This window comes from Asparagus officinalis, chromosome 3, assembly GCF_001876935.1.
Source record: "Asparagus officinalis chromosome 3, Aspof.V1, whole genome shotgun sequence".
Lineage (NCBI taxonomy): Eukaryota > Viridiplantae > Streptophyta > Magnoliopsida > Asparagales > Asparagaceae > Asparagus > Asparagus officinalis.
The window spans coordinates 23008964-23019250 of record NC_033796.1 but is presented as its reverse complement, the minus strand read 5'-3'; the positions used below and the strand labels follow the sequence as shown (position 1 = coordinate 23019250).

General features: G+C 35.2%; 1 protein-coding gene across 1 annotated transcript; it reads right to left on the bottom strand.

Moving 5' to 3' along the window:
- LOC109833389 (DNA-binding protein EMBP-1-like) lies at nt 1443-10281 on the bottom strand. Its single transcript, XM_020401040.1, has 9 exons — nt 10242-10281; nt 10087-10167; nt 9884-10011; nt 9737-9797; nt 9063-9105; nt 8727-8998; nt 8482-8559; nt 4570-4695; nt 1443-1869 (listed from the first exon to the last, which is right to left on the bottom strand). Exons 2-9 carry the CDS (start codon nt 10162-10164, stop codon nt 1768-1770), a joined length of 888 nt encoding a protein of 295 aa, XP_020256629.1. The 5' UTR covers nt 10165-10167; nt 10242-10281; the 3' UTR covers nt 1443-1767.

The following is a 10287-nucleotide window of genomic DNA, read 5'->3' as shown; positions in this document are numbered from 1 at the left end:
ATAACCTAGCCCAGAATCAAACTCAAGATCATGGAAGCCGTATTGAAACTCCAACAGTCCGGATCCCAAGCAATGAGTATATTCATATAGGGAATGCTTGATGTTTGAATAGTTGTATACATTAATTGTTGGTAAATACGTAGATAGAAAAGAGGACAGTTCAGAAATTAACATTGATGGCTAAATTGTACAATGCCCCCCTATCAACCATGAAATTAGTTGTTATTAGATGATTCAAATAGCTATTGCTAAGGATTAACAGGGAATATTAGCCGTCGGCAAACGAATAAATAGTGAAGAGCACAATCATAAATAAAATCAAATAACATTTCCTTCCCCACTCCCTAACTATTTTAAGCACATAATATCCTCCACTATGAAATGTGCTATGTTCAAGCATGACATTACGTCCACCTTCCATCACTTTCTTCTTCTTCTTTTTTTAGGGGTTCTTCTTTTTTGTAGGGGTTAGTCAAGTAGAACTTAAAATTAGAATTGGGATAATTTGTGCGACAAATTTTTATAGTATTAGTCAATTGGAACTAGAACTAAAATAAAATTATACAGTGTTAATCAATTACAATTGGATAACAAGTAACACTTGGATAATGGTAAAATTTTGTCCTGTATTTTTTCCCCAATTTTATATAGAGAAGAGAGAGTTATATTCTCTCAGTTTGTCGTAAGTTTTAAACTAAAACTAGATGGTAAAAAACTTGAACTTTCTTATTTGCTTTATATTTTTTCATATTTCATTTCCCCGTCATCTTCAAACCACACCATAAGATTAAATCACATCTCTTCTTACCCTTCTATTTAATGTTATTTTCCATTTTTTTAATTAAATATGAGAGTTGTATAATAACTCAAAACTGAGAAATGAAAGATAGATGTCTAGCAAATTATTATAATAATATCTTAAAGTCTATACAATAGTTCTTCAAAATTAATTAATACCAAAGTAAATAATTATTAATAATAATAATAAGTTTTAAAATATATAAATAGTAGTTTTATAATAAAAATGCATGACTTATATACTTATTGATTATTAAAAATTATCTTTAATTATACTAACCATTGTCCTACTAAAATATCCTGTTAAAAGATTACTCCAAATTATCCCACTAAAATATCTCACTTCAAAAAATTATCTCATACTAAAAATTGTTCCACTTCTATCAAAAAAATTCTAGTTAACTAACACCCCCGTAGTATTTTTGTTGTATCTAGGAAGGTCACATTGTCACAATGTAAGCAACAAACATATAAATCCCAAGCTGCAGTATTTGCATGGCATAATAGAATATAAGAGACGATAATATTGGTTTCATAAGGACAACAGTCGCTAAATGAGGCTAATCTCTCTTGAACTCTCAACTCACATAAACCTTCAAAATTCATTGCAATCAACACAGGCCCAAGAAAAAATAACAGCAGGATAAGAAACACTAACTGGCTTTTATCTCTTCAGAATTAGGTGGGGAAATCAGTAAAAAGAACTCCTAAAGTATATAGCTTTAACAAATTAGTGCAAACATCATATGCCTGTTCCCAGCATGATTTGCAAGGGATCTAAAAACCTAAACCAAAAAGTTCAACCTCTTAGAAGCATACAGATATATGTAAATATTATACAGAGTATGTAAGAGGTAGTAGTAACTTAACAGACCCATTTAATGGGGAGACACATGCTACCAGTTAATATTTCCCAGCCTCTATGGATAAAGATGAGTACCAAGTCTAAAAATTCACCTGGTAGTTGATTCAAAATTGCCTTTGGCGTTGTGCATCTGTATCCGATGAGTTGCAGTTGATGCCTTCAAAGTTAGATGATAGGCCAGTCTTAGCCATGCGATTCAGCTCTTCCTGTTGCAATAAACCCAGATTATAATTTCTCTAAAACAAGAACTTTATTAAACTTTTGAAAAAAAAATTGACCGTTCAAATATTTTAACATGTGAAAGTAAAATGTATATTGAGTAATAAAAGGTTATGACCAGAAAAATCCACCAAAAGAAGAAATTGACAAGTGCAGGTTAATAACTGAATTGGAAATTTTCAGCAGTTCAATCTTTAAACTAACCATTATGTTCTATAAAAAAAGACCATTATGCCACTTAATACTTCACACCAACCAAGAGTAAAACGACGTGTAAGATAACTGATAACCTTGAGGTTCTTTCAAAGATCAACAAACTCTGAACTAAACACAGGCGCGCGCGCACCCAATAGATATCCATGCAAGAACTACTCCGAATTGTCAAATCGTAGGATTCGTCTGTTCCCTCAATTAGAATTAATGTGAAAGAATATAAATCGGTTCAGCGCTGTAGCTTGTAAGCGAAGGTGTGACTGAATGTGGGGACTCCATAAATACAGGAATTTTTCGTCAACCTTTTATTGGCTTTTAATTGGTACCGAATTTGATCATTACTTTTGCTCAGAGTTTCTTGTTGTGCTTTCTTGGGATCAATGCAAACTAGCAACCATGTTTAACATATTATCCCAAATAGAAATAGGTTTAGAGTATACAAGGGTAGTTAGGGAATTATGTTTTTATGTTAGTCATGTGAAGGCCCTCGTGAAAGAGATTAAGTCCACTGAGCTCTAATATCGTTTGCATTCCGCATGTATCTGCTAATTTCAAAGTTCTAAGGTAGGATGTGTTGGAACCCTATAATACATGGTATCTATGCGCAATTAAACCCTTTATGGAATTAGTTCGAGTAAGAATGGGTGTTAGAACTCTCTTTTCTCGTGGGTTACATGGAAATAGACCCCCTGTAGTATCGTTGTGTTGAAGCTACTATCCCTCTAGTTCATTTTAGCAGATAGACCCTTTTTCCTTTTACTCTTTTCCCTGGGTGAAGTTTGACAGATATTCCCCTGGTTGAAATTAATGTGTTTATCTGAGGATAACTCAGATAAAAGAGTCAAAAATTTTCACCAGGAGGCATATCTGCAAAATGAAACTGTACGGGTAGTAAGTTCAGAATGATACTAAAGGCGATCTATGTGCAACAGACCCTTTTTTCTTTCTCATTATAGTTTATCCAGGCCAAAACAGAAACATTGTAAAGATTATTTGGTAGTGTTACTTTATATCAATGTTAAAACAATCAGCGCTTTTTGCCACTAAAGAACTTCTGCTAAGAGGAAGCAGCCTGTGGCTGCTTCTCTTTCGCTGCTTTCATTCGTATTAGGTGCCCTTGGGGTTATCTACTCGAAAAGTGTCTTAAGGTGCGTAAACGTGCTTTAAAACTGCTTCCCAGTGCTTTTAAAAAAAATTGGGTAACTTAAACGGATTTGGATCCTCTCCGCTACCAAAAAAGTTATGGAGAGACCACTACATTAATCATAACTGATAATTTATGAAGTTGGTGGTTACAATTCATTTCATATCTAACACTCATCATAGTTTACATTCAAAAGGTAGATCATAACCGCCCTCTAAACAAATCAACGATTGTGATATAGTAGTGGTCTCTCCACTACTTTTTGGTAGTGGCGAGTATCCGAATCCAACTTAAACTCTCTTTCACCTTCTCTTACCGATCCAAACCAAGAAAACCCTAGACCCTAATTTTTCTCCATTGTTGCCTTACCCAACTCGTCTACGGTCTACCTCCCCTTCTCCAATCAAAGACCGATAAACATTGTCATCTCATTCACCTCCTCTTTCTCCTGACCTTGACAAGTTGTGTCCTCTTCTCTAGCTCATCCACCTCCACTTCTCCGCTGAAGCTCACACCAAATTCAATCAACAATTCCTCTTCTTCACCTTGCTTTTTTTAATAATTTTTAGATTTTTCTTGATTTTTGTTGAATATTTATCAATATTTAACATTTTAATAGGATTTGGACTGTTTTTCCTTTGCATTTTTTTCTGCTTTAAACCGCTTAGGACGCAAAAAGCCTAAGCGGTGCCTCACCACTTCACTCCGCTTTCTGCTTTGTACAATCTTGCTTTATATTGAGTTGGCTTGGTCCTGTCCAACTAAGACATGTCTCAAGATGACTTGGTCCAGTGATTAAACCTGGAGTCAGTTTTAAACAAAAATTTGTGCTGATCAACTAGGTAGTACAAGCTAAGTGCAGGGTATAAGCTCAAAATAATGGTCAATGTGTGTGCATTTCAGATGTCACGAGGATTTGTTTTAATTCTTGTTAAGTAACAAGTCAGCACAAGAAATCAACTTCAAGAACACCATTTCTTTGTGTTCGGATAGTATGTGTAATCAATATCATGAAAAAAACTATCTCATATACCAAAAGTTGTCCAATATTATAGCTTCTAGACTACTTGAATAAAGATTTTGAATCAGCTAAAATCTTCATTACAGGGGTTTGATAAAAACTTATGGTAACTCCGTGCTTTTACACTATACCGTTAATCTTAAATTTCACAGTTTCATATGTCCAGATATGTAATTGCTATTTTATATGATTTTGATATTACTGCATCCAACGCACTATGCCAAAAATAGAACTTTCCAATCTAGTGTCAACATCATGTGCATGAACCTTTAAGGCCATGTAACAGTATATAAATGAGAAACAGCTGACCGTAATTGATGCATTCTCTGCCTCAAGGTCTTTGCAGCCTTTGTTAAGTTGTTCAAGCTCAGCTTTCAGTGCACTATTCTCACTGTTCAATTCAGTCACCTTCCTTGCCAGGTCCTCGCATTCTTGCTGGTGAAAAAAGAAACTGAATCAGATTTCAGTGATATATGAGGAACATATTTAATCAGATTCCATTGATATGTGAGAAACATATTTAATCAGATTCCATCTAATATATGAAAGAACGTGAAAGATAGAAAATCCCAAACACACAGTTGCAAATCGTAAATTGAAAAGCACACATTACTGAAAGCCACTATTTCATGCTATAAGAATTTTCAAAAGAACTTAAGGGGACCAATTGATTTTAAGGCAATAAAAGGAGCATGAGCATTAAATGACTGAAACCAAATACATAAATATATCCACAATTCTGATGACAATCAACTTGACCATATCTAAGCCACTAAGAAAGCTGCAAGAATTGTCGTTACCTGAAAATTTGACCAAATCAAAATAGTAACAAAAAATAACAGCCATAGCACACCACCATAAGCAACAATTAGACTTGATTTAATAGTAAGATAATAGGCTTCTTGAGATCATCAGATGGTGACAATAAAAAGTAATAAAAACAATAACACGACAAGAAAAGAAAACTTAAAATAAAGGCTAGTTTTAAAAGAATATGTCAATGAAAAGCATCCACCAAGCATGCCTTGAACATGTGAGATCATGAAAATCATTACTTTCTGAGGTTAGAAAACATGTCCCCAGTCACAACTTCAATCAGACAAGGTGACACTATATCAAGAATAACTTTTCCTTGATCGAAAAACCAATAACATATGAGGTACATCCTGAGTGTCAAGGTCCAGCTTATTGATACATGTTTTCTTTCAGTTTATTATGCATCCCAATTCTCCAATACCATATTACTTGCAATGCCAGTGTTTCTTGTACAAGTTACAGAATTGTAAACCAAATCATTTTAGCATATTGCCAATGAATCTTTTTAATTTAAAAGAATGTTTGTGCATGTTAGTAAGGGATAAAGGTGGAATAAAAATGGTTTTATGCCAGTTTCCCTTTTCTCCATGCCTTTTACAAATTGACAAATTGTAGCTGCAAATATCAATTGACACAAATCCAGAAGTTGATACCAACTATGCAAGGTTAGTTCACGCTGGTTGACAATCATGTATTTATCTTCCTACTTCTGCTTGAGAACTTCAAAATTCGTGTACTTGTGTTCATATAGAATCCCACAGGTGAACAGAGCTAGCAATTCCTGATCAGTAAGGGCATGTCAAGGTGAAGATGTTCATGAGATTTTAATTGTAAGACATCAAGAGTAACTTAGGAAGATAAACCATATGCAGTGCAAATACATTTTGTCCAAGTGTGACCTGTACCCAACATGCTGATTCGCCATCGCTCTTTGGACATGTGTTGGACATTTTCGCTAACATGTCCTCAAATGCTTCGAGTACCAAATATTTTGAGATCTATAAGATAAATTTTCACACTCCTTAGTGCAGTCCTTGAGGTTGAAACTTATTTATTGTTTATGTTAACGGACAATTTTTAAAAAGCCAAACATATTAGAATAATAGTCAATTAATCTAATTGCAATAGGCTTCAAGAAGACACATATAAATTATGCTCCTCGTTTGAAAGAATGAAGTTGCAAAGACTTGATCATATCCATAAATGTAGAAGTTTCTAACAAGTAACAGCTATAACAAAGCCTTTATCCCAAATTTTGGGGCTCGGCTACATGAATCCTACTCTTCCACTTAATTATGTGGAGGGTTATCTCCTCCACTACATTTATCAATAATTCATATCCTACTTAACAGTTTCTAACCAAGTTCTCTCAGGCCTACCTCACAACTCCTTTCTCTCCTTCTTTCTCCATTAATTGTAATCTTATCACTTCTCCTAATTGGCACATTTAATGGTCTCTGTTGCACATGACTAAACGATCTCAAACAATTCCCTCTCGTTCTGTCCTCAATAAGAGCAACCTCTAACATAGTTGCAGTATGTCAGCTTGTCAAATGCAAAATTTCACTCTCATCAGATTACCAAGACTTCATGTTTTCATGTAAGGACAAAGTTAAAACATATATTTCATAGTGCAGTCTTAGCAATGCCACGTAAACACACTTACGTGAACATACAGTTTGTATGTGTGCACAGGGGTAATAAGCGTACGACAAAATGCTTGACCTTAAGCAACTTGCTATATATTTTAAAGTGAAGAGCATAAGCGCCTTTTTTTTTGCTATAAATTTTTATGTGAAGAGCATAAGCGCCATTTTTTCATATTATTGCATGTCATCTTTATAAATAAGTTGAAATGTGCACAAGGTATAAAAGCTAACAAAAAAATATCACCCTGATGAATGTGGTTAAAAAATATATGGTATAAACTATGTTCCACAACATTCTGATATTCTAATTAGTAACAATAGTGACCGATGTTATGGATATTGAACTAGAAAACATCTTTAAATGCAAAAATAATGAGAAGGCTAGCAGCTGAAAGAGAAGTTCTCATCTCAATACAATATTTCTTCCCAAACAATAAAACAATCGAAAAATTAATCTATCGCTCAATCTGAAAATAAATTGAACAATAGAAAAAACAACCAGCTTTATTTAACAACAACAAGGTCATTAATTAACCTTGTAAGTTTGACACTAAATATAACTACTACTAGATTTTCGATACACTGTGTTAAGTTCCCTTGGATTTTCAAAAAATCTCTCTCCCATTACTTTTTGTTAATACAAATTTTCTTTAGGACCCCTAAAATCAATGATTCACCCCTGTAACCCCCTCTATACTTTTAGCGCACAACGTTTTGCATAGTTACAAATATATTTTTTATCCATTCTCATTTTACAGAATTTCAAACACAAACTACAGAAATGTTCAGACAAATAGATTCTATAAAGAGGTCAAAGGGGTTAATTGTTCATAAGTGCCTAAAAGAAATAGAGGGAAGGTTTTGTGGTGGTGAAAAGGATTTCTGGAAAATTCCAAGGGAAGGAACTAAACATTTTTCCCCCTAGATTTTGTTAATTCTTCTTCTCAGTAAGCCATACTAAAGGGAGATATTCTAGGATAAATTAGCCTCGGACTTATGCACCAACGCTTTTTAAGTTCCTTAGTTCACTCCTTTAGCCAATCACTTGATCTTGAAACAAGTAATACTTCAAAACGAAGCTTTTAAAAGTCTGCTCCAACATGCTCAGGAATATTTAATGCATTTCCTCAATATGTTAGAAGTCAAAAAAAGTGTTGATACAGTAAGTGTTCTCCGTCTGCTCCCAAGTAATGTGAATAGCTCCAGATGATTCCATCCTCCCCTTAATTCATAAAATAACTTGCCAGATATACTATAATAGAGTTCACAAATCTAACATGCTATGATTTGCTAAATATCATTATCCACTTCTTTGAGTTATAAGGTAAAGCTAGTATATTAGAACAGCCAATAGCCATAGTAACAGCTATGACTAAACGAGTGAATAGGATTGTAACCCTCAACTAAAGCAATATTGTCGAGGAAAACTTGGCTTACCAATCTCAAACCGGACAATGGCTTTACCTAAATAGTACGAAGTATGTAACATTTACTTCTTATTCTTGTGGAAAGCTATACTGAAGAGTAACTGATTGATGTGTCTGATCTCTATTTTGCTAGATTACATTGTAGGACATGACGTATTATTTTGTTCTAAACTATACAGAAAGGTTGAACATCATACTCTTTTGCCAATTGAAATCCTTAATTCAAAACAGAAAAAAGGGCCAAGAGCCTAAAGCATTCTTTCCTACCTAAACTTGACTGCAAAATCAACTTCAAGTTCTTCAAAAGAAAATGGAGGAGAAGAGCATACCTGCTTGCGCAATCTTGATCTCCTTGCTGACTCCCTATTAGATTGTTTCCTTCGTTCTCTCTTTAGTTCTCGCTCATCCTGACAAATATACAAGCTGAAAATTAACAAGATAGTATACATACGATGGAGGATGATACCGCGGGAACCCTCATAAGGTGTACATCAGTTCATCTTTGCAAAAGAAGAAAAATATATAAATGTAAGAAATATACCATTGATGGAAAAAAAAATTATATGCAAATCACCTGTGTCCAATTGTGTTCAGTCACAACTCCATTAGCTCCAACAGTTGCTGATCCCACATTTGCTGACGTTGGTCTGACCTTAGGTGCAGTTCCAGCATGGGAAGCATTCCATACATCCATTCCAATGTTCAAATTAGTTGCAGGACCAGGTATAGTTGCCCTCCCAGGTGCTGAAACTGGAAGCTTTGACACAGTTCTTGGCCTTCCACTGTAAGGTGATTCAGCAGTAATGTCACAGTTCTGAGGAGTAGTAATGGGCTGTGAAGATTCCCCTGAACAAGATCAAGCATAAGTCTTCCATCATGGAATTATTACACACAAATCTAAGAAATTTACCCTCAGTAAATGCTTCCCCACAAGTTCTCTTTCGAGCTGCATCCTGGATATCAGAAAACAAATGTATATGAGCAAAGCTAGTGAAGCCATCTATCAGCAGGTCATCACAATATACAGAAACAATATCAAATTATATTAATAGGACAAAATTTGACAAAATGAAACTTCTAGAAGAAATATACATGATAACAGTTTTTGCAGTCCTCCAATTCTCACCTTGCCAGTACCTTTTTTCAAACAAAACAAGCATTATTTATTATGACTAATTCACAGTTTTGGCAGCTTTCCGAATCATGGTTCAATAAATTCCTAACTAGGAAGATTATGAAAGAATAATTCTCTCTCTAGTCTAGTCATAAAACTTTTTCCTTTCACCTGACATCAACCTTCTAACCACACATAAAGATTGAAACTAAAACAAATCTTATCAGAACACTATGCACGCAGGGTGTTTGGAACCATAATGGGACAGCTGGAATCTCCAAAATATCCCATACCCCTCCTTACCAATGGCACAAAACATCTGCTCATATGCAAGGTGTTATAATAGTAAAAAATTTGATCCCGATTGAAACTTACAGCTAATTAAGCAAGCAACTTCAAGTCTAAAATTCTAGCACTGAGCTCTATTCTTAACAAACCAAAGTTGAGACAAACAAATCCACATCACACACCTGAGGATGAGAGCCATTATCTCTGGTATCCGATGAGCCCTCGCTCCCACTCTCACCACCACTGCTTCCAACCACCAAAAGTCACCAACGAGTAAAACGAAGAACGAAACTTTACCAAATCTACAAATTATGCAAACCAAACCCTACCTCTGAGACCCATAATCATCAGCAGACCCCGACGTAACCTTACCCCCATCCCCAGACTTCCCCGGCCCACTTCCTCCTCCTCCCTTCGACTTGTTGCTCCCCGATTCCACCGCCGGGTACCCTGCACCCTGCACAATTTGCATCCTTTAAGCAAAACCCTAACAATAGAATACAACTACAAGTTCAGGTAACGGTAGCCTTACAGTCGCAACAGAGGGATGAGCATACATCGGATGATACATAGGCGAATACGGGATCGGGGTTCCATAGGGCGACATCATATGCTAAAAAAACCAAAAATCACAAATTTGGCAAATAAAATTTACAAATCATGAGGAAATGCATGGTTTTCTGGAACCTGAGATCCCCACACCGGCGGCGAGTAGAAAGGGGGAGGGGTTCCG

Bases quoted from the DNA above. Each gene is read 5' to 3' on its own strand.
- LOC109833389 (XM_020401040.1), bottom strand. From the start codon at position 10,164: ATGATGTCGCCCTATGGAACCCCGATCCCGTATTCGCCTATGTATCAT. The intron at 9,798-9,883 runs GTAGGGTTTGGT...GGTTGGAAGCAG, and splicing joins GATGATTATGGGTCTCAGAG to TGGTGGTGAGAGTGGGAGCG. The intron at 8,560-8,726 runs GTGATTTGCATA...TATATTTGTCAG, and splicing joins CTGAACACAATTGGACACAG to GATGAGCGAGAACTAAAGAG.